At 41.4% G+C, this 25,330-nt stretch overlaps 1 protein-coding gene and 1 long non-coding RNA gene across 11 annotated transcripts in view; one reads left to right on the forward strand and one right to left on the reverse strand.

The window, feature by feature from the left end:
- The window catches only part of ZNF567 (zinc finger protein 567), an 84,781-nt gene extending 66,138 nt beyond the window's left edge, over positions 1 to 18,643 (reverse strand). For 3 of the 8 annotated variants that reach the window (XR_009209288.1, XM_058426311.1, XM_032173131.2), the window contains exons 1-3: positions 18,313 to 18,541; positions 16,683 to 16,785; positions 11,057 to 11,131 (exon numbers count right to left, since the gene is read on the reverse strand). Coding sequence is in view for 5 of the 8 variants with exons in the window: in XM_058426311.1 (XP_058282294.1) it covers positions 11,057 to 11,065 (9 nt within the window). In the remaining 3 variants the exon portion in view is untranslated. The other 5 variants (XM_032173132.2, XM_058426309.1, XM_058426310.1 and 2 more) reach the window with 5 other exon arrangements.
- Positions 18,644 to 20,690: 2,047 nt separating this feature from the next.
- Positions 20,691 to 25,330, forward strand: part of LOC116480793 (uncharacterized) — a 29,429-nt gene continuing 24,789 nt past the window's right edge. For 2 of the 3 annotated variants that reach the window (XR_009209291.1, XR_009209290.1), the window contains exon 1: positions 20,691 to 20,762. This is a non-coding gene — a long non-coding RNA (uncharacterized LOC116480793). Of the gene's footprint in view, positions 20,763 to 21,541; positions 21,606 to 25,330 lie in introns of all 3 variants that reach the window. The other variant, XR_009209293.1, reaches the window with a different exon arrangement.

Consider the following 25,330-nt stretch of genomic DNA (forward strand, 5'->3'; position numbering starts at 1 on the left):
TGGTGCGTGCCTGTAATCCCAGTTACATGGGAGGCTGAGGCAGGAGAATAGCTTGAAACCAGGAGGCGGAGGATGCAGTGAGCCCAGATCATGCCACTGCACTCCAGCCTGGGTGACAGAGCAGGACTCTGTCAAAAAAAAAAAAAAAAAGAAAAAGAACAGGTGGACCAGATATTGGGAACTACTTTTGATCCTGCTTCCTTGTGGCAGTCATACGAATCCTAATATGGAAAGACTACAGTTTTCCCTGTTTTATGATTTATATTGTAGGGAAAACAAAAATCAAGGTAAAAATACCCATCAGTTATTTTTAAATAACACATTCTGAGAATATTTACTGTGAAGCCACTTAATGCCAAAAACTGTATTTATTTATGGAAGTGCCAAGACAAACACTGTTTCTGCTCAGAAGTTACCAGAGGCATGTAACACATACTTGCAAGAAAATGTAAGTAAACACAAACCTGCAAGAAGGTGTCACAGGTACAACAAAGAAGTATGTACAAGATACAGCATGTATCACAAAGGTAGAACAATTTCTCAGGCTTCACTAGGGAGGAAAATGTTTCCCCATTTAACATGAGTATGTTATATGAAGAAAATTGTATGTGCATGGTGAGATTTTTCAGCATGCAGCAATAACAGAGTAAAACAGGGAAACATTCCCTCAGATAATAATTATAAAATGTGCACATGCCATACAATAAACAACTAATAGCACTGGAAAGCAACCAAAGCAGGCGGAAATTGGAAAAGAGCTTATCCTTGAAGGATAGCAACTGCAATCTACAAGAACTGCTAATTTTGTGGCTTTTTTTGCATCACGGTACCTGAAACCCCACAGTTCTCATGGCATAAAACCACCACTTACTTCCTCAAAGGTGATGGGAGGACAGAAATGAGAGCTTGAGGCTGGGCGTGGTGGCTCATCTGAGGTCAGGAGTTCGAAACCAGCCTAGCTAACATGGCAAAAGCCTGTCTCTACAAAAAATACAAACATTAGCTGGGTGTGGTGGTGGGCACCTGTAATCCTAGCTACTTGGGAGGCTGAGGCAGTACAATTGCTTGAACCCGGGAGAGGTTGTAGTGAGCTGAGATTGTGCCACTGCACTCCAGTCTGGGCGACAGAGAGAGACTGTGTCACAAAAAAAAAAAAAAAAGCGAGAGCTGGAAATTTAGGTTAATTCTGGAAGTGAGGGAACTACAGAAAGGATAAAAATGAAAATCTGAGCATAAACTCAGCCAAACTCCTGGCTGATAAAATATGCATGTGTTGGAGAGATCACAGAGGGCTTAGCAAAAAGCAGGCAGAAATACAACAGAAAAGAATCTTGAAAAATAAAAGTGCACCTAGTAAGATTCTAAGGCTTCTGCTTCTTGACTGATGGTATTCCACAACCTGCTTACACCCCAAGAAGAATAAAACTTAAGGCTTACGGGATTAAGGTGTCAGGGCTTGGACTGACAAAGCAGCAGGAAGTGTAGAGGGTAAAACTTGAAAAAGAGAAATGCAGGACGTAAGCCCCCAAATCTAAACACTCACCAATTCCTTGATTGAGAGAAAAGTAGATGAACACAAGAGAGAACCTATCTGCTTTCAGGAGGTTAGGGTAAAAGGCAGCAGCTAGAAGCTTGAAGAACTAAGAGGATATATCAGCTGCTTTACACTGAGCAGGAAGACAAAGTTTGATGTCTGATTACAAGCAAGCTAATTGCCTACTAAAAATAATAATAATTCTCAGAAGAACATAACAGACATAACAGAATTCAGATTACAATACTATTTATGATGTCCAGTTTTCTAGCAAAAATTAATAAACATGCAAACAAAACAAAACAAAAAGGAGTAGGGGGAATAAGACCTGTAGTCACAAAAAGACAATCACAGAAACTAACTTCTAGTGGGCGCTGATGTTGGATTTTGCCAAAAAAAAAAAAAAAAAAAAGGCTTCAAAGTAGCTTTTCTAAATGTATTCAAAGAAATAACTGAAATAAAAAATTAACTAGATAAGCTCGATAGAAGCACAGAAATAGAGAATCAGTATCCATGTAAATCAGTCAAGAGAAAGTAAGTAATCTGAACAGAAAGAAAAAAGAATCATGAAAAATGAACAGACTCACGAAGATCCGTAGGTCATATTCAAAAATCCAACATGGATATAATTAGAGTCCCAGAATGGAGAGAGAAAAAGAAAGGGCATAAATAAATTTTATGGAAATAATGGCCTAACTCCAAACTTGGCAAGAACTTTTAATTTACATATTCAAAGAGTTTAATGAACTCTAAAAGGATAAACACCAAAGAAAACCACACTTAGCCAAATCCTAATTAAACTGCTACACAGCCAAGAATTCTACATGCAGCAAAACTATATATTCAAAATGAAGGCAACATAAAGATATTTTCAGATAAAACCTAGAGAATTCATCACCAGCAGGACTGCACCATCAAAAATGCTAATAGGCTGGGTGTGGTGGCCTACTTCTGTAATCTGGGCACTTTGTGGGGCTGAGGCAGGAAGACTGCTTGAAGCCAGGAGTTGGAGATCAGCCTGGGCAACAAAGTGAGATCTCCATCTCTGGAGCGGGGGGGGGGTGGGGGGGGTGGGGGGGGGGTGGTGGGGCCTAAAGGAAATTCTTCAGGCTTAAGGTAAAAATAACACTAAGGTCTTTAGGAAGGTATGAAGAAAATAAGAAAAATTGTAAGAGTATAAATATTCATTTCCTTTCTTCTTTATGAGATAGGACTGTTGCAAGCAGCAGTCAGGGAATGTCTTCTGCTATTTTAGCATGAAAGCAACCATAGATAATATGTAAATAAATGAACAAAGATGTGTTTCAATAAAACTTAGTTATGGACACTAACATTTAAATTTCATGAAGTTTTAGTGTGTCACGAATATTTTTTCTTGTAAATATTTTCAAACATTTCAAATGCAAAGACAATTCTTAGCTCACAATCTGTACAAAATAGGAAACAGGCTGGATTTTGGCCTGTGGACTATAGACCCTTCTAATACCATTTATTACAAACATAAATATCATATACATGGCAAACAAAAAAGTAAAAGACAGGTATTAATAAATGCAACTATAATGTGGCAAGATTGATATATCTACCATAACTAATTTAATATTAACCTTAAGAAAATCCTGATAAGTTGAAGATCCATACTGTAATCCTAGGGCAATCACACAAAAAATGCAAACCCATAACTAAAAAGCTAACAGAGGAATGAAAATGAATCATTAAAACGTATGTGACTGACACAAAATACAACAGAATGTAGGAACAGATAAGCAAAAATGGGTTAGGAGGAATTTAAATGCATATTATGAAGTGAATGAAGCCACTCTGAAAAGGCTACATGGTATATAGCCTTCCAGATTCTAACTAAATGGCATTCTGGCAAAGGCAACATTTTGGAGACAGTAAAAAGATCAGTGGTTTCCAGGGGGTAGCAGGGAGGGAGGGATAAATAGGCAGAGCAAAGAGGATTTTTAGGGCAGTGAAACCATTTTGTAAGATAATATAATGGTGAATATATGCCATTATATATTTGTCAAAACCCACAATATCAATATCAATAGTGAACCCTACTGTAAACTATGAATTTGGGGTGAAAATAATATGTTAATGTAGCTCCAGGAATGGGACTAAATTAGCCGTAGACCAAAATGCTGCTCTTGACCTACACTAACAAAAACTTAAAAGCAAGCCTCAAAAGGATCAAAATGGACTGAAGTAACTTAATTCTTTAATGTAACATAACAAAATCCAGCATTCAGTAATTTAAAATTCAAGTAAAAAATTTCCAAGCATGCAAAAATAGGACTAATATTCATGAGGGAAAAAAAATGATTAAAAGAAACAGACCCAGAAATGACAGAGGTGATGGATTTAACAAACAAGATGGGCTGGGCACAGTGGCTCATGCTGGTAATTCCAGAACTCTGGGAAGCTGAGGCAGAAAGATCACTTGAGCCCAGGAGACCAGCCTGGGCAACACAGCAAAACCCTGTCTCTACAAAAAATTTAAAAATTAGCTAGGTGTGGTGGCACACACCTGTGGTCCCAGCTACACTGGAGACTGAGGTGGGGGATCGCTTGAGCCCAGGAGTTGGAGGCTGCAGTGAGCTCTGATTGTACCACTGTACTCCAGCCTGGGCAACAGAGTCTCAAACAAACAAACGAAAAACAAGGATGTTAAAACAGGATTATTATAGGCTGGGTGCAGTGGCTCACGCCTGTAATCCCAGCACTTTGGGAGGTCGAGGCAGGTGGATCACCTGAGGTCAGGAGTTCGAGACCAGCCTGGCCAAAATGGTGAAACCCCAATCTCTACTAAACATACAAAAATTAGCCAGGTATGGTGGCATGTGCCTGTAATCCCAGCTACTCGGGAGGCTGAGGCAGGAGAATCACTTAAACCTAGAAGGCAGAGGTTGCAGTGAGCTGAGATCACACCATTGCACTCTAGCCTGAGCGACAAGAGAGAAACTCCGTTTCAACAACAACAACAACAAAACAGGATTATAAACATATTCTATAAGCTCAAGAATGTAGAAAAAAAGATAAACATCATGAGAGAAATGGAAGATATAAAAAGGATCAAAGAAAAGTTCTAGAGAAGAAAAATACATGATAGGAAAAATACAACGGGTGGTAGTAACAACAGATTACACATTGAAGAAAGAAAAGATCAGTGAACTTGAAGAGAAAGAAAGCAATATAAACTATGCAAAATGCTTTCACAGTTGGCTGAGTTCCAATAAAACTCTACAAAACCAGGCATCATGCCTGACTTAGCTCAAATGCAATGGTTTGCCAACCTCTGGCCTAGAGCAACCACTAAAAAACAAAACAAACAAGAAAATAAAGAGGTACTTCTAATAAGTGAATAAATAATACAGAAAAAAATGAAATCATAAAAAATTTCTCAATCTAAAAGAAAAAATATAACTGGAAAAAATAGGAAGATGGCATATTTAAATTCAACTATATTGATAATTACCATTGAATGGACTAAAAACTCCAATTAAAAGATAAGAGTATCAGATTGGAGGAAAAAAGAAAAACCAAACCATCTACTAGCTGTACCAGATTAACTATAAACATTAAAACATATGTAAATAAAAGTATAAAGGATGGGCAAGGTGCAGTGGCTCACACCTATAATCCCAGCACTTTGGGAGGCCAAGCAGGAAGATCACTTGGACCCAGGAGTTCAAGACCAGCCTAGGCAACATAGTGAGACCCCATCTCTACAAAAAATTTAAAAATTAGCCAGATGAGGTGGCACATGCCTGTAGTCCTAGCTACTTAGGAGGCTAAGGTGGGAGGATTGCTGGATCCCGGGAGGTTGATTGCACCACTGCACTCCAGTCTGGGTGACAGAACAAGATCCTGTCTCAAAACAAACAAACAAACAAAAAAACCAACAGTAAAAAGGATGGAAATCAGGTATATCATATACTATAGTTTGAATGTGTCCCCTCTAAAATTCAGGTATAGGCCAGGCACAGTGGCTCACACCTGTAATCCTAGCACTTTGGGAGGCCAAGGCAGGAAGATTGCTTGAACCCAAAAGCTCAAGACCAGCCTAGGAAACATGGTGAAATCCTGTCTCTACAAAAAATAGACAAATTAGCTGGCCGTGGTGTCACATGCCTGTAGTTATCAGCTACTCAGGAGGCTGAGGTGGGAGGATCGCGTGAGCCCAGGATGTTGAGGCTGAAGTGAGCCATGATTGTGCCACTGAACTCCAGCCTGGGCTACGGAGCGAGACCCTATTTTGAAACAAAAACCGAACAACTTTCAGGTGTTGCCAATGTGATAGTATTATGAAGTAGGGCCTTTAATACGTGATTAGGCCAGTCATTAAGGTTTCTCCCTTTTTGGATAGGATTAAGGCCTTTGTAAAAGGGGCTTCATGTAGCATGTGGCTGGCTTGTACTTCTGCCATGTGAGGACACAGCCTCAAGGTGCCATCTTGGAAGCAGAGAACAGACTTCACCAGACACCCAAACCTGTCTGAATCTTCATCTTTGACCTCCCAGCCTCCAGAATTGTGAGAAAATTTATTTTTGTTCTTCATAAATTATCCAGTTTCAGGCATTCTGTTATAGCAGCACAAAGACACCATACAATCATAAGAAAGTTAGAATGGCTATAAAAATATTAACCAAAATAGATTTCAGGACAATATTATTTAGAATATTATCAAGGATTAATTGAAGCATTTCATAATAATAGGGCAGGGTGAATTCATGAGAGGACACAACAATCCTAAATATAAATGCATCTAAAAACAAAGCTTAGTTATAATAGAAGATTTCAACTTTCTTCCTTCAGTCATTGCTGTAATAGACTGAAGAACAATAAGAATACAGAAAACTTTCAACACAATCAACCAATTTAATCTCAGTGATATTTACAGGATACACCCGATAACATCAGAATATGCATTCTTTACAAGGGCACAGAGAACACTGACCAAATTAAACTGTACTCTGTGCTATAAAAGAAGTCTCCATAAATTTAGGGAGACATCATATAGACTCTGCTCTGACTGCAACAGAATTAAACTAGAACCAGTTACAGGAAGCTATCTGGAAAATCCCCAAATATTTGGAAATTAAACATATTTCTAAATAACCAATGGGTAAAAAACAAACATGAGAAAATTAGAAAATATTTTCAACTGAATAAGAAAATGCAACATGTCAAAACCTGTTGGGAGCCCTTCAAATAGTGCTTACAGAGAAATTTATAGCATTTAAAGCTTCTATTAGAAAAAAAGAAATGTCTTAACTCAATATACACTTCCATCTATGTAAGAATTGGAAAAGAAGAGCTAATTATACCCAACGTCATGAGAGGGAAAGGAAATACAAAATAAAAGAGGAGAAATGAGGAAACAAAAATACTAGAAGAAATCAATGAAACTAAAAGCTGCTGTGGTACTTTGAAAAGATCAACTACATTGATATACCTGTAGCCAATGAACCAGGGGAAAAAGTGAGAGATACAAATCATCAATAACAAGAATAAAAAAGGGGTATTGCTACAGATTATACAAACATCAAAAGGATAAAAAGAGCAACAACTTTATGCCAATACATTTTACAACTTAGATGAACTGAACAAATTCCTAGACAGTCACAAACTACAAAAGCTCATTGAATTAAAAGAAAAACTGATAACCTGAACAGTCTTCATTCTATTACCAAAATTGAACTACCGGTTAAACATCTTTCCACAAAGAAATCTCCAAGTCAGATAGATGGCTTCACAGTGAATTCTAACAAACGTTTAAGAAGAAACAATACCAATTCTATATAAATTCTTTCAGAAAATAGTAAGAGGAGAGAATACATCCCAATTCATTTATGAGATAGCATTAGCCTGATATCAAACAGAAAAACTATACGTTAGATCCATTATGAACCACAGATAAGAAAAATCAGTAACAACATATTAGCAAATCATCATATTTAATACATAAAGCAATATATACAAAAGTATTATATCATGACCAAGTGGAGTTTATCCCAGGACAACTAAATTTAATATTTCAAAAATCAATCAATATAATTCATTATAGTAATATTAAAAAAAGAAAAAAGCCATATAATGTGAAACACCAGTAGATGAAGAAACACTTTCTTTGTTTTTTGTTTTGAGATGGAGTTTCACTCTTTGTTGCCCAGGCTGGAGTGCAGTGGCACGATCTTGGCTCACTGCAACCTCTGCCTCCTGGGTTCAAGCTATTCTCCTGTCTCAGCCTCCCAAGCAGCTAAGATTACAGGCGCCCACCACCACATCCAGATAATTTTTTTTTGTATTTCTGTATGTTGCCCAGGCCAGTCTTGAACTCCTGGCTCAAGTGATTCACCTGCCCTGGTCTCCCAAAGTGCTCAGATTACAGGCATGAGCCACCACACCTGGCCCAGAAAAACTTTTCAAAAATTTAACACTCATTCATGATAAAAACTATCAGCAAACTGGAATGTCTTCAATCATTTAAAAAGAAATTCCAGCCGGACATGGTGGCTCACACCTGTAATCCCAATACTTGGGGAAGCCAAGACGGGCAGAACACTTGAGGCCAGAGTTCAAGACCAGCCTTGCCAATATGGTGAAATGCTGTCTCTACTAAAAATACAGAAATTAGGCCAGCATGGTGGTGCATGCCCGTAATCCCAGCTACATGGGAGGCTGACGCACCAGAATCGCTTGAACCTGGGAGGCACAGGTTGCAGTGAGCTGAGATCCACCACTGCACTCCAGCCTGGACGACAGGGCAAGACTGTCTCAAGAAAAAAAAAAAGAAAAAAGAAATCCTAATCCTATAGCTAATATCAAACTTAATAATGAAAAACAATGCCTTTTGCCTAAGTCAGGCACAAGACAAGAATGTCTGTTCTTAGAACTTCTACTCAACATTGTACTAAAGGTTCTAGACAATGTAGTAAGGAAAGACAGAAATGAAGGGAATATAGATTAGAAAGAAAGAAAACAGTCATTATTCACATATGACAGGATTGTCCATGTAGAAAATCCTAAGAATCTACCAAAAAAAAAATTGCTAGAATAAGAGAGTTTTGAAAGGTTGCATGTCAAGATAAAAAAATCAATTGCATTTTCACATACTAGCAATAAACAGTGGGAAATTTAAATAAAAATGAACACCACTTACAGCAGCATTAAAAAATATCCAACGATATAAAAAACATTTACAAGACTGGTACACTGAAAGCAACATTACTGAGAGAATTTAAGGAAGATCTAAATAAAAGGAGATGTGCATCATGTTCATCAACTGGAAAACTCTATTAGCATTAATGATTATTATTCTTGTATTTAAACTGTTAAAAGCATTTTAACATTTTCTTGTCTCCTAATGAAATGTCTCACAGTGGCACTTTCCATCTGATGCTAGAAAGAATAAAATTGGGAGTAACTGTTTCGTGTTATTGGTACAGAATTTCTACGTGAAATGAAGAAAAACAGTTCTGGAAATAGATAGTGGTGACAGTTACACAATTTGTGAACATACTTAATGGCTATGAATTATACACTTAAAAATGGTTAAAACGGTAAGCTCTCTGTTATGTATATTTTACCATAATAAAAAGTTAAACACAAAAGCACAGAAAACAAAAATATGTAAGCAAGCACTGGGGTGAGCCCTTGGAGAAGTGGAAAATAAGTGAAGACGTTAAATGGGAAGACAAGTGACCACTATGAGAGAGGAACCCAAATAAAGACGGTACCAGTGGAGGATGGAGGGAACTGTGATAAGAGGAACAGAATTTACCACTCAATGGTTTTGCAGTGAATGGGAGAGTTTTAACTCATGTTGGCTGTATTAGCAGGTGGGTAGCGGTTGGGGCCCTAACCAGATTGGAAAAAAACAAAAGGATAGGATGGGCAGAAGGAGACAATGAGGTGAATCTCAGACATGTGCATGAAGGATCTGCGGAACATATAGGTGGCGATATCTAGCTGGAGGCTGGATATATAGTTTTGATAATACATCAAAAAAGACAGAGGTTTAGAATTAAAATTACTTGAGCATCATTAGAATAGTGGTAGGTAGTGAACAGGAGAGTGTAAATAGAAGAGAACCAATACAGAATCTGGAGAACACCAGTATTTAAGAGGTCCAGATATGAAGATAAATGTTCTGAGTGAAACAAGAAAGAGTAGTGTCTTTGAAACCAGAAGCAGAATATTTTAAGAGTTACACTTCTAGTTTAGTATAGCAGTCTATACAAATATATTTACTTCTACATCCAAACATAAAATTGGAAGAAATGTGAAAACAGAAATAAATCTAGAATACAATTAACATACTAAGGTGTTATTGGAAGGCCACAGATTTTTAGAAATTGTTAGCAGCTGTGAGCAAAACTGAAGGTAGAGAAGAAACACAAGATTCTCAGTTCTTTGTACAAGTTGCCAATCACGTTTCCATCCTCAAAGCCTCAACACAAGACTTCTTGCTACTAATTCTATATAAATTCTGTCAATTTCACTACCATCTTGACTCCAGTCTGTGGATGCAATAAAGCCTTATATATTTTTTTAATCTACACAAGACAGGTTCATTCAGTAATACATTTTCATTTAGTTCAAGGAAATGCATTTTTGTCCCTGCATGGCTTCTGGAAGAAGACTGAGAGACTGAGAGAGGAGATGGTGAATGATATACCCACTTTTTTTTTTTTTTTTTTAAATAAAGAGAGTCTTGTTCTGTCACCCAGGCTGAAGTGCAGTGACATCATGACTCATTGTAGACCTGACCTCTGGGCTTAAGCCATCCTCCCACCTAAACCTCCCAAATAACTGGGACCACAAGTGCATGCCACTGCACCTGCACTGGGCTAATTTTTTTCTTTTTTTGAGATAGAGTCTCACTCTGACACCCACGCTGGAGTGCAGCAACATAATCTTCACTCACTGCAACCTCGGCCTCCTGGATTCAAGCAATTCTCTTGCCTCAGCCTCCCAACTGACTGGGATTACAGGTGCCTGCCACCAAGCCCAGCTAATTTTTATATTTTTAGTAGAGACAGCATTTCACCATGTTGGCCAGGCTGGTCTCAAACTTCTGACCTCAGGTGATCTGCCCACCTCGGCCTCCCAAAGTGCTGGGATTATAGGCGTGAGCCACCACGTCTGGCTTATTTTTTTTTTTTTTAATTTCTAGTGGAGACAAGGATCTCTCTATGTTGCCCAGGCTGGCTGGTCTTGAACTGGACTCAAGCAATTCTCCTGCCTCAGCCTCCCAAAGTGCTGGGATTACAGGTGTAAGCCACCATGCCTGGCCTGATATATCCACTTAATGTGTGAACATTGGTTAAAATTGGCAGCATTTGTGGAAGGTAGAGTCTTATCTGACCAATATGGGAAGAAGTGAGGACCAGTTTTCTGAAGGGAAAGATAGGCAGGAGGATGTAGGACAAGACCAACATATGCCCAAATATCCTTAAAAAAAAAAAAAAAAAAAAAAGACTTTCAGAAAGGAAAGAGAAACCATCGCCTTACCTGAGCCATGGTTTTGAGATATGAAAGAGATGACCAGTCCTTCCTTTGGAGTCCTCTTTAGAAAAGAGGCAGTTCCTAAGGCGGCAAAGCCGAGACAAAAAAAGCCACATGAGACCACATGTGCCTCACAGCTCTTGTAATTCTATTAAAATTGCCTCCATTTTCCTTGTATTGATCCTTGTCCACTCTGAGCATGCCACATAAATATAGATGGGAGAACCAGCTAGGCAAATCCTGTTTTATCCCCAAGGCCAGAGATACAGGCTTTTGGGGCAGCAGGATGGATTTTGGGCAAGCTCCTCTCCCCTCAAGCACTACCTTTTCTCTCCCAGTCAGCCTACTGTTATTAACTACTTCCAAGCTGCTCTCCATTAAGGCTGTACCATTTATGGTACTGCCACCAATATATAAGAATACCTGTCATTCCACACCGAGGAATACTACTCATGCAAATCTTTTTATGCTTGTCTATCTAACACATGTAAATTGTGGTTCTAGTTTCTAGTTTTCTTACCATGAACAAGAAGCTTCTTTTCGTAAGTTTAAAGAATGCTTTTAGCTTCTTATCTGTGGTCTCATCATTTATTTCATTTTCTATTATTTTTATTTTCTGAATTGTTGTTAGACTTCTTTAAAGGAAGGAAATTAATCCTTTATTTTTGTGGTAGGAGTTCCAAATAATTTTTCTATTTTAGAGACAGAGTCATACTCTGCCATCCAGGCTGGAGTACAGTGGTACTATTCTAGCTCACTGCAACCTCAAACTCCTGAGCTCAAGCAATTCTGTCTCAGCCTCCCAAGTAGCTAGGACAAAAGGCACACACCACCACGCCTGGATAATTTTTAATATTATTATTTTTTGAGATGGGGTCTTGCAATGTTGCCCAGGCTGGTCTCAAACTCCTGGCCTCATGTGCTCCTCCTATATGTGATTACAGGCGTGAGCCATTGTGCCCAGCCCCAAATAATTTTTTTTTTTTTTTTGAGACGGAGTCTTGCTGTTGCCCAGGCTGGAGTGCAGTGGCGCTATCTTGGCTCACTGCAGGCTCCACCCCCTGGGGTTCACGCCATTCTTCTGCCTCAGCCTCCCGCGTAGCTGGGACTACAGGCGCCCGCCACCTCGCCCGGCTAATTTTTTTGTATTTTTAGTAGAGACGGGGTTTCACCGTGTTAGCCAGGATGGTCTCGATCTCCTGACCTCGTGATCCACCCACCTCGGCCTCCCAAAGTGCTGGGATTACAGGCATGAGCCACCGCACCCGGCCCAAATAATTTTTTATAGTTTCTCATTTGACTGTTTTTCTCTATGTAAAAATAGAATTTTAAAAATTATTTGGCCATCTAGTTTGGTATCACAAAGTACTCCAGAATCTGTATTTCCTTCACTCATCAAAACTGCCATCTTTATCACATATTTTATTTCCTTCATATATCTAAGTAGAGCTGGGTTTTATATTTATTCCACTGAATTGTTCATTTAATTGCCAGGATCACCTTAAAGTTATCAGTTTTAAAACAGTTTAGTATCTACTAGGGCTACTTCCCTGACAGTTTTTCTCTCTCAGAATTTCTGGTGTTTTCTCCTAACAATGCTGGAAAGTTCAAACATTTTTATTAAAATTTTAATGGAAATCCATGAAATGTAAGGAAGTTTTGACATTTTATCATGTTGTGTCTTCCTGTCCTTTTATTCAAGTCTTATTTTTATTTCCTTTTTGAGACAGGGTCTCACTCTTTTTCTAGGCTAGAATGCAGTGGCATGATCATAGCTCACTGCAGCCTTGACTTCCTCAGCTCAAGCAATTCTCCTTCTTGCATAGCAGGGACCGTAGGCATGTACCACCCACATTCAGCTAATTATTTTTTATTTTAATTTTTTTGTTTTTGAGACAGGGTCTCATTCTGTTGCCCAGGATGGAGTGCAGTGGCCTATCACCGCTCACTGCAGCATCGGCCTCACTGGGCTCAGGTGATCCTCCTATCTCAGCCTCCCGGGTAGCCGGGACTACAGGTGCCCGCCATCAAGACCAGCTAATTTTTTTTTTTTGGTAGAAATGGGGTCTTACTATGTTGCTCAGGCTAGTCTCCAACTCCTGGGCTCAAGTGATCTTCCTGCCTTGGCCTCCCAAAGTGCTGGGATTATAGGTGTGAACCACCGCATACCGCCTACTCCCAGGGTTGCTGAAAACTTTGAGAAAGGGTAAATGGCTCACAGGGGCAGGTATGGGATAAGATATTCTGCATGGCTTTGTCCAAAAGGGCCCAGAGTAGGAAACAGAATCCATGCCCAACAACAGGGAATCAGACACCATAGGCACTTCTCAGTCTTGCAGCAGGCTCTTTTTAAAATTTTTTTTTTTATTTTGAAGTGATTATAAATCCACAGAAGCTTGCAAAAATAGTGCAGAGAGGTCTCATTTACCTTTCACCCAGCTTCTCCACAATGGTCACATCTTCCATAACCACAGCATATGGTCAAAATCAGAAAACTGGCTGGGCACAGAGGGTAGCTCATGCCTGTAATCCCAGCACTTTGGGAGGACAAGGCAGGAAGATCACATGAGCTTACGAGTTTGAGACCAGCCTGGGAAACATAGTGAGACTCTGTCTCTACAAAATAAAAATACACAAATTAGCCAGCATGGTGGCATGTACCTGTAGTCCCAGCTACTCAGGAGGCTGAGGCAGGAGGGTCACTTAAGCCCAGGAGTTTGAGGCTACAATGAACTGTGCCACTGTACTTCAACCTGGACAACACAGCAAGACTCTGTCTCTAAAAAATAAAAATAAAAAATCAGAAAATTGTCATTACACAATGCGCCAACTTCTTTCAGATATCAGTAGTTTTCCATGCATTCATTATGTGCGTGTTTTTACCATTTTATCATACATTTAGATTTGTGTCACCACCACCACAATCAAGAGGCAAAACTATTCCATGTAAAGATACCATTTTAAAGTAATTGTTTAAACGACCCATCAATACCACTCCTGATTATCTATCCATGACAAAAAAACATGTATCTACAAAAAGACCCGCATGTGAATGTGTGTAGCAGTTTTATTCATAACCACCTCAGAATTGGAAACAACCCAAGTGTGCATCAATGGATACACAGACAAACCATCCAGACAATGGAATACTACTTTGTACTAAGAAGAATGAAGCAATGACACATGCAATAATATTAGTGAATTGCAACATGCAACTGAATTGAGCACATGCCTGTAATCCCAGCACTTTGGGAGGTCAAGGCAGGAGGATTGCATGAGCTCAGGAGTTCGAGACCAGCCTGTGAGACTCTGTCTCTACAAAATAAAAATACACAAATTAGCCAGCACGATGGCATGTACTTGTAGTCCCAGCTACAGCTTACTGATTGCAACATCCTTACTGAATGAAGCCAGACTCAAAAGGCTACATTCTGCATGACTCCTTTTATATGAGATAAAATTACAACAGAGGTTACTTCTGTGCCAGGGTGATTGGATGGGGGCTAGAAGTGTTCTGTTTTTGTTTTCTTTTTAAATTTGGGTGATGGTGGTGACATGAGTTTAAAAAATGCAAATATATACATTTGCTTATATTAAAATAATGAAAGGATAAGCTGAAAACTTAGATAAAAGATAGAATATTCTGTTGCTTTTGTCACTAACAAAGTATCCTGGAGGCCAGGCAAGGTGGTTCACGCCTATAATCCCAGCACCTGAGGAGGCCAAGGTGGGCAGATCACTTGAGCCTACGAGTTCAAGACCAGCCTAGGAAACATAGCAAGACCCCCAACTGTACAAAAATAAAATTAAATAAAATTAGCCAGGTATGGTTATACATGCCTGTAGTCCCAGCTACTTGGGAGGCTGAGGTGGGAGGATCACCTGAGCCCAGGGAGATCGAGGCTGCAGTGAGCCATGATCAAGCCACTGCACTCCAGCCTGGGCAAAGGAGTGAAACCTTGCCTCAGAAACAAACAAACAAAACAAGAAAACAAAAAAATCCAAAGTATCCTGGAGGCCCTTCTCCATAAATCCATGCAACTGTCCCTTTTCATGGCTGCATAATACTCCTCAGTGGCACTGTACTTGGTTGATTCAACCAGTTTCCTTCTCTTGGATATTTGGAATTCAATTATTTCTTTACACTTTCCAAAATAATTCCCTGTGATGTAGATCCAATGACCCTCACAAAAACCCTGAGTGAGGTAGGTCCTATTATACCTGAAATTGACTAACATGACTAACACAGGAGACACTCATGGCTTGCTCAGTGTTACACATTGCAGAGGTGGCCTAGCCAAGATTTTTTAAATGACAGCACTGAGATATAATTTACACACCATAAAATTCATCCATGTAAAGTATACAATTCAATGGTTTTTGGTATATTCACAAACCATCATAATGAACAATCATCCACGATCTAATTTTAGAACATTTCAATCACCATGAAAGAAACCCAAAAAGAATGCATGCCAAATTTACGATCATTAACATGTATGCCTATGTGTTTTTTCCTAAGAGTTTTATAGTTTCTTTTGTTTTGAAACAAGGTCTCACTCTGTTGCCCAGGCTGGAGTGCAGTGGTGTGATCATGGCTCACTGCAGCCTCGACCTCCCTGGGCTCAGGTGATCCTCCCACCTCAGTCTCCTGAGTAGCTAGCCACAGGGGCATGCCACTACGCTTGGCTAATTTTTGTATTTTTAGAGACAGGGTTTCACTAAGTTGCCCAGGCTATTCTTGAACTCCTGGACTCATGCAGTGCACACACCTCAGCCTCCCAAAGTGCTGGGATTACAGGTATGAGCCACCAAGCCCCATCAAAAGTCTTATTTTAAAATGTGCTCTTTAATAACATCATGTAATTAGTAAAGTCGCTTCCTTTGTATCTCTTATTTTTGATGACCACTGTAAATTAAGTCTTTTCCCCCATACTTTCCACATACACACACACACCCTATTTATTTGTTAATGGTTTTTCCAACAACCTTGAGTTTTCTAATTGTTATCACTGTTCATTTTTAATAGGATGAAAACTTAGAAATCTTTCTGCCTCAGCCTCAGCTGATATCCCAAAGATAGTGAATGAAACAAAATTCTAAGAGAACTTCATTCAAGAACAGGATCTTATACAGCTGTTGAGTGTAAAGTTTTGCTATCATTAAACTCCTCCTTTAAAGACAGTGGAGAGGCTGACAGGAGAATGTATTTTTAAGAGACTGTTATTTTTAGAACAGTGTTTTTCCAGGAGGAAAAACGTGAGTGATTCTCCCTTCTTTACAACACACAAGGGGTCCCTCAGACCCTGAGGCCACCAGGAACCAAAGTGGTGACAGAATTCTTGGCAAAAATTTTACATATTTCTAGGATTTGGGAGGGCAAAGTGACTGAGGTGGCTAATTCTCACCTTAGCAGTAGGTGAAGACCCCATGGGTGGAGGCTGTCTGGGTTGTCTTGGGTCCTATCAAAGAGGACTGACTGGACAAACCCACCCACCAGAGTCAGTGGGCCACTGAATGCCCAGAGGAAGCACTGGGGCAGCAGCTGGAGAGGAGGCTATGCCCATGAGAAGGGAAGTGTATCTGGAGGTTCCAAGCAGCAGGTTCTCTTGGAAGGTAAGAGATGACTTACACTAAATTATAGTGGTATCAGTCATGCTAGCCTCTTCTTGTCTCTGACTTCTGTCTTCTCATTCCTTTCCCAGCTCCCAATCCATGAGAGCTGAAGATTGCCTCTAGGGAGTAAAGAGGAGACAAAATAAAGGTTGGGGAATTAGAGAAGAAACTAACCATGTATCCTTTCACATTTCAGGCTTCCAGCAGAAGAAATTCATCCAGCAAAAAAAAAAAAAAAAATATATATATATATATACACACACACACACACACACACACTCAAATAGGAATTTTGAGAGTGGCAGTTACGAGATAAAGTTTTTTTCTGTATGGTCCCAGTGGTATTCTATTCATTTAAGCCTATCAGTCATCAGTCAATACCAGGTTTCCCAATAAATGATCTTTTTTGGAGGGGGAGGGACGGAGTCTCGTTCTGTCACCCAGGCTGGAGTGCTGTGGCGCGATCTTGGCTCACTGCAACTTCCACCTCCGAGTTCAAGCAATTCCCCTGCCTCAGCTCCCGAGTGGCTGGGGCTACAGGCATGCGCCATCATGCCCAGCTAATTTTTATACTTTTTAGTAGAGACGGGGTTTCACCATGTTGGTCAAACTCCTGACCTCAGGTAATCTGTCCGCCCCAACCTCCCAAAGTGCTGGGATTACAGGTGTGAGCCAGTGAGCCACCGCGCATGGGCCCAATCTTTTTTTTTTTTTGAGACGGAGTCTTGCTCTGCCACCCAGGCTGGAGTGCAGTGGCACGATCTCGGCTCAATGCAAGCTCCGCCTCCCGCGTTCACGCCATTCTCCTGACTCAACCTCCCAAGTAGCTGGAACTACAGGCGCCCGCCACGCCCGGCTAATTTTTTGTATTTTTAGTAGAGACGGGGTTTCACCGTGTTAACCAGGATGGTCTCGATCTCCTGACCTCGTGATCCGCCCGCCTCTGCCTTCCAAAGTGCTAGGATTACAAGCGTGAGCCACCGCGCCCGGCCCGCATGGGCCCAATCTTACCTCCTGAAAATTATTTTGCCTCTTCCTCTCCATAAAAAAAAAAAATCATTACTTATTTTACTTGTCTAATTACCAGAGTCAAATTCTACAGGCATATATAAAATGCCCAATACTCATAAATCAATCTAAACAATGCATACTTTAGTCAGCACTCGGTTTCTCAAGCACTCCACCTAAGTCACACAGTGTGCCACATTCAGTCATCATAGGTCGTGTACACCAAATACTTTAAAAATTAGGCATATTCATAGCTGTATCATGGACTATATAGTCATAATCCCATAGGCCCCCACGTCGTGCACAATTTCACAGAACTTATACTTCTAGAAAAAGTAACAACCTTTAACTCACAATGCCCTCATTGTCGCCTCTCCAGAGTCGCACCTAATTTAAATTAAAACTTAAGACACGCAGGGACCCTAACACTTTCATAAACAACCGGTTCCACAACGTCACACAGAATAACACATTCCCCTACCACACAACACACAGGACAGGTACAAAAAGCCACACACACACACACACACACACACACACACACACACACACACACGGAGCGCCTGTTCTGTGCCAGGCCGTGCTCCAGGAGCCGGGGGACGAAAATCAGACGAAATTCCTGCCACTGGGGAGCTCACCCCTCGTCTCGGGCAACCGGTTCCCTTCTTCGGGCGCTCCCCGGCCCGCGCTCTGGTTCCTGCTTCCCTCCCAGACTTCTCTGGGGCCCGGACTCGCACTTTCCTCCAGCCAACTCCTCGCCCCAGGTTGCTTCTCTTCCCTTCTTGCTTTCCCCAGCCCAGGCTCCCGCCTCCCTCCTCAGCCTTCCCTACGGGTCACACCGTCACCCGCCTCCTCCGCGCCCGCCGAACCAGCCAGTCTCACCTTCGGTCGCCGGCCGGGCGTCTGCGCGTGCGCACTCCCGCGCGGACGATGCCTCCCAGGTGTCTCCGCGGCGCGTTCCTGCCGTCCACGGGCTACGCGCGCCTTCTCCACATCCGGGCGTTTCCGGCCTTGGACTACATTTCCCACAGGCGCCCGGGCCGTTTTCGAACTTTGATCTACGGTTCCCCTTCCAAGTTCTCACAGTGCGTGGCTGGGATGCGGGCGGCGCTCACGGTGAGGAAGCCTCGAGCTCCCGGGACGCAGACAGGGTGTGCAGGGCCGTAGCTCGGGCCTGTGTATGCGCGTGTGCGTGTGTGAGTTGTTTGACGCCAGGACAAGGCGGCGGTGTGCGCGGCGAGGAGGCTGCGACAGGTGCGTGATTGTGTTCCTGTCCCTGCTCGGATGCGGGACCTTTGGGTGGCCGTGGTTGGCTGTCATGCGGGGTGTGTGACACTGTAGGGTTTGACACCTTCCATCATGACAGTGCTGCTGTGGCCTAGTGTGATGGAAGAGGCTTTAAGTCTATGGTGTTGTGTGTGTAACGGGTAAAGCTTCATTTCTGCAGTGCTGTGTTTAATGTTGGGACTGAGGGGTCTGTCGAAGATCTCCCCCATGTGCCTGTGAGGACTATGATCCATGCCTATGTTAAGCAGAGTCATCTTGCAATGAAGCATGGCCCGCGTTGTCTTCTCAGGGCACCCCCGTCCCCAGTTCTCAGCCTGGTGTTTGACACGGGATCCTGGCGGAGTGCCCACCTAAGCGGCAGTTTTAGACTCGATTGTTTCTTGGGCTCTGCATCTCTGAGTTCCCAGCTTCCTTTTTTCTCCCGCTTTATAGCCGTATAGACCCCAGCTGCAGTGAAATGGCCGTCAGAAAGGGAAGGGATAATCGAGTGGTGGAATAAAATCTGCAAACAGAAAAAGCACAGACCTGTTTTCGGAATGAGGCTTTTTGGGTCTTAAGTGTCCCTTAGGCAGAGTTCTGGGAAGACGTGATGGGGAGAACCTAGGAGTAGGATTCCTTCCTCAGAGGCTCTCCCTTGGGAACTCTCAGAGGTCAGGTTCCATGTGATCCACATCATTCCCAGAGCTGTCTCCCCAGGAGACTTATGTGAATTTAGAGAAAGTCCCCAGTCCTGGATATCAGTGACCCTGGCCTTTCCCTTGAATACTGAGAAGGGTTAGCGGTACTCCCATCTCCCTTTTACTTCCATCTGATTATGTGTATGGTAGATGATGAGAGCTTGTGTGGTGGGAATAATTTTTTCCAATTTAGCCAATCTGGGTTCCAAGAAAGGTCTGATGTCTCATGATTCCTTACCCCTTCTCCCTTGCCTTGAGGTTCTGTAAGAGCCCCGAGGAAAGGGAACCATTGCTGAGCATATCTGAAAACCAAGGTCAAGGAAGTTTTGTTGTATTTTCTATTTTTGTTCTCTTTGATTTTGTTTTTCAGAAAGGGAGTATTTTTTTCTCCTCCTGAAATGCTAGTCAGTGATTAGGTTACTATTAGGCAGGGCCTTGTGAGGTGCTTTGACCAATAGAATGTGGTGGAAGTGATATTGTGAGACTTCTGAGACAAAGCTTCAGGAAGTCTTGCAGCTTTTTCTCTTCCCCTTTTCCTGCCCTGAGACCACCATGACTGAAGGCTAAGAGCAACTTGCTTGCGGATTAAAGATCACCTGGAGAGAGAGGTCCAGTGAGCAACAACGGCCAGAAATTTCAGGGAGACCATCTTGGACCATCCAGCCTCCACCAAGCCAACAGCTGACAGCTGTCACATGAATATGATCAGCAGAAGAACCACTCAGGCAAGCCAAGCCCAAATTGCCAACCCCCCCCCCAATAATGAGCTAATTATTTTTTGTTTTAAGCCATAAACTTTTGAAGTGGTTATATAGCAATAGATAACTGAAACAGGTGTTTAACTTTCCAGACTTTTTAAATGACCATATTGATATAATTGTATTGTTCAACCTGTTTTGTAAAGTGATTTCTCTGATACAGTATCTTGAAAATATTCCTTAACTATTTCCTACAACTTTGCATTTGTCTATCTTAGTATTATATTACATGGATATGTGGTAATTTATTTAACTACTAACTTCCCTTTGCAATTCCTTTTCCTTGCTGTCTAGCTCCCATGTCTTGACCAACTTTACATTCCCCTCCAGGACCTTATGGGCACATGGGTTCCTATCATTTCACAGGTATGTAGACTCAGGAATGTGGCATTGACTTCTGGGTGGAGTACAGATGACTGACACCCCCCCTCCCCCATTCAGAGGAATTATCCAGGGGTGTGATATAACACCTACATACATTTATTTAACTAGCCAATTGGGTCTCCCCTTTTTTTTTGTTTTGAGATCGAGTCTTGCTCTGTCACCCAGGCTGGAGTGCAGTGGCGTGATCTCGGCTCAATGCAACCTCCGCCTCCCAGGTTCAAGGGATTCTCCTGCCTCAGCCTTCCGAGTAGCTGGGACTACAGGTGCCCACCACCATGTCCGGATAATTTTTGTATTTTTAGTAGACATGGGGTTTCGCCAAGTTGGCCAGGCTGGTCTTAAACTCCTGACCTCAGGTGATCTGCCTGCCTCAGTCTCCCAAAGCGTTGGGATTACAGGCATGAGCCACCACGGCCAGCTGGGTCTCCCTTTTTACATCTGTTTTCCCCTTTCCAGTTCAAATTCTGTATTCTGGGAACATCTTACTTTCTTCACCCTGATTGATTAGGGAATCTTCAGGGTTCTTAGGTAATTTTCTGAAGGACTGGTTTAAGATTCCTAGAGTTGGAAATGGGCGTCTCTCCTGTGTTATTTCTAAAGTGTTATCACCCTAATCCTTCAGAATACTTTCTCGACTTCTTTCTGCTTGATGATTAAGAAATGGTCTCAATTCTCCATAGCCACATCAGACCAAAATTCCATTTCTTTGCCTATGTGAAGGGTTTATTATTAATTACCCTATTAATTTATGTCCAAACCAGATGTGATTTCCTTCTTGGAGCAATAGTTCGTGAAGAGGTTGGTTAACAGCAGTTCTGTGCCCAGGTAAATGAGAGGCAACTAATAAGAGGAACTCATTGTGTATAAAATCTTAGGATTCTAGATTTAGGACCTTTAAGACAGTATTTGAATTAGTGCTCTGGAATGTCTATGAAGAAAGTTTGGGTCTCTTCAGCCAGAATTCAGACCATTTCAACATTGCATTCCATGTATCATACACATATCTCCTTTTATTATTATTTTTTTGCTCTCAAAGCAGATTTCTCTCATTGTAAAATTAGTAGATTCTTAATTCAGAAGATTGGAGAATATTAAAAAAGCTTAAAGTAAAGCACTTTGAACATTTTATTCCAAATCACTTCACCTCATTTGTGAATAAGTGCATGGATATAGGCTTATAGGACTTTTTCATTCAAAACAGGGTTATATAACAATTGTTTTGAAATCTACTTGTTTCTTCTAACAAAATATAGTGAACAAATTTTCATGTCACTAAATTATGAACTGTGTCATGATCTTTTAATGGCTGCACTGTTTTGTTTGTATATGTAAGTTCTTTCCAGCTTTTTCCCATTATATGCAATGTTTTACTGCATATGCCTTTCTGTGCACATGTGAATTGTATCTTTTGGATAGAGTCTTAGATATTTTGCTGAGAATGAGGCTTTCATAGTTAAAACCTGTTTACACATCTATATCAATTGCCCTGATTAAGTTTGCACCAATATACAACATACTATGAGAATGTCTATTCACTACTATATGATATCATTAGTCTTTTATTTATTATTATTATTATATTTTATTATTATTATTTGAGACAGAGTCTCACTCTGTTGCCAGGCTAGAGTGCAGTGGCATGATCTCGGCTTACTGCAACCTCCGCCTCCCAGGTTCCAGCAATTCCCCCACCTCAGCCTCCCAAGTAGCTGGGACTACAAGGTGCATGTCACCACGCATGGCTAATTTTTGGTTTTTAGTAGAGACGGAGTTTCACCATGTTGGCCAGGATGGTCTCGATCTCCTGACCTTGTGATCCGTCTGCCTCGGCCTCCCAAAGTGCTGGGATTACAGGCATGAGCCACCGCACCTGGCCATCATTAGTCTTTTAAATCCACCAATCCAGTAGAAATTGTGTTTATTTAAATGAATTACCCATGCACAGGTTTCATTCAGTGTAATAAAATATGGGCTTCAGAAACAAAAACCAGAACTGAAAGAAAATTGGTTTTGTAGGTAGAAAAATGTGATTTAAAAATGCAGATATGCCATTTATTTTGAATGTGGATAGCTCACCCCTGTAATCGCAGCACTTTTGGAGGCTGAGATGGGTGGAACACTTGAGCCTAGGAGTTTGAGACCAGCCTGGGCAATATGGTGAAACCCCATATCTACTAAAAATACAAAAAATTAGCTGGGTTTGGTGGTGCACCTGTAGTCCTAGCTACTTGGGAGGCTGAGATGGGAGGATCACCTGAGCCCAAGGAGATTGAGGCTGTAGTGAGCCGTGATTGTGCCAATGCACTCCAACCTGAGCGTTGGAGCGAGACTATACCTCAAAAAAACAAAAACAAAAAGCTCTTAAAATCGAGGGAAAGACCCAAAAACCCGACAGAAAAAGGGAGTAAAAGAAATGAACACATGAAATCACACACACACAGACACAGAGAGAGAGAGAGACAGAGAGCGAGGAAGCACAAATTTTAAAATTATAGCTTGCTGGCTTTTTAAAAAAATAAACCCAGCCGGGCGTGGTGGCTCACGCCTGTAATCCCAGCACTTTGGGAGGCTGATGTGGGCAGATCACGAGGTCAGGAGATCAAGACCATCCTGGCTAACATGGTGAAACCTCGTCTCTACTAAAAATACAAAAAATTAGCCAGGCGTGGTGGCGGGCGCCTGTAGTCCCAGCTACTCGGGAGGCTGAGGCAGGAGAATGGTGTGAACCCGGGAGGTGGAGCTTGCAGTGAGCCAAGATGGTGCCACTGCACCCCAGCCTGGGCAGCAGAGTGAGACTCCGTCTCAAAAACATAATAAAATAATAAAAAAAAAACCCCCATGCAACCACCATTAAAGACATAGAAAATCTCCAACATCCCAAAAGGCTCCCTCATATCTCTTTCCAATTTATACCTCAAAGTTAACCATTAGTTTGACCTCTATAATAGAATAGTTTGGTTTGGCTTTGAACTTTATATAGGTGGAATCATATAGTATGTACTCTTGTGTCTGACCTCCTTTGCTCAACATTATTTCTGTATATATAGATACATATAGATAACATTATATCCATGTTGCTGTACATAGTAGTAGCTTGTAATTTAACCTTTTTTTTTCTTTTTTGAGACAGGGACTCATTCTGTACTCCAGGCTAGAGTGGCAGTGACACTATCATATCTCACTGCCACCTCAAACTCCTAGATTCAAGCAATCCTCCCACCTCAGCCTCAGCTCCCCAAGTAGCTAGGACTACAGGTGCATACCACCACCACACCCAGACAATTTTAAAAAATTATAGAGATGGGGTCTCACTATGTTCCCCGGGCTGATCGAATTCCTGGCCTCAAGTGATCCCCCTGTCTCTCAGCCTCTGAAAGTGCTGGGATGACAAGTGTGAGCTATAGCACCCACCCTTTATCATGTAATTATTTTGTTAATTCCCTCTTGTTCACTCTCTCTACATATATCTGGTTGTATGTCTTAAGTCTTATACTACTAGAAATTAGGAGTTAGGTTGATCAGTGTATACAAAGTTTCAGTTATATGAGAGGAATAAGTTCTGGTGTTTTATTGCATAACACGATGCCTGTAGTTAATAATATTAAACATATGAACTGGAGGGGGAACAAATCAGTCTATAACAATTCTCAATTAAAAAAAAAAAAAAAACTTGGCCAGGTGCAGTGGCTCACACCTTGTAATCTCAGCACTTTGGGAGGACAAGGTGGGCCAATAGCTTGAGCCCAGGAGTTCAAGACCAGCCTGGGCAACATGGTGAAACTCCATCTCTACAAAAAAATACAAAAAATTAGCTGGGTGTGGTTGTGTTCCTGTAGTCCCAGATACTTGGGAGGCTGAGGTGGGAGAATCACTTGAGCCCTGGAAGTCAAGGCTGTAGTGAGCCGTGATTACACCACTGCACTCCAGCCTGGGCATCAGCGTGAGACCTTGTCTCAACGAAACAAAACAAAACTCCTCTTAATGTCAAGGGAAAGACCCAAAAACCTGACAGAAAAGATGGGTAAGAGAAATTAACAATTCACAAAATATATGTAAAAGGGACCCTTAAATGTGTAAAAAGAGAAATACAAATTAAAATAATATGGAGACAGGCCAGGTGAGGTGGCTTACACCTGTAATCCCAGTACTTTGGGAGCCTGAGGTGGAAGGATTGCTTGAGGCCAGGAGGTTGAGGTTACAGTGAGCTATGATTGCACCACTGCACTCTAACCTGGACAACAGAGCAAGACCCTGTCTCTTGGTGGTGGGAGAGGGGGAATACTGAGACCATTTTTAACCTATCAAGATGACAAAAATTAAAAAGTATAACAACATATTCTGTTGGTGAGACAGGATATAGTCAGCTGACTGATGACCCTGCAAAAAGATATGTCCATGTCCTAATCTCTGGAAACTGTGAATGTTACTTAATTTGGAAAGAGGGTCTTTGCAGATGAAATTAAATTAAGAATTTTGAGATGAGTAGTTCATCCTGGATTGTCTGGGTAGGTCCTAAATCCAGTGACAAGCATCCTTAAAAGAGACACAAG

This window comes from Hylobates moloch, unplaced genomic scaffold, assembly GCF_009828535.3.
Source record: "Hylobates moloch isolate HMO894 unplaced genomic scaffold, HMol_V3 SCAFFOLD_13, whole genome shotgun sequence".
NCBI lineage: Eukaryota > Metazoa > Chordata > Mammalia > Primates > Hylobatidae > Hylobates > Hylobates moloch.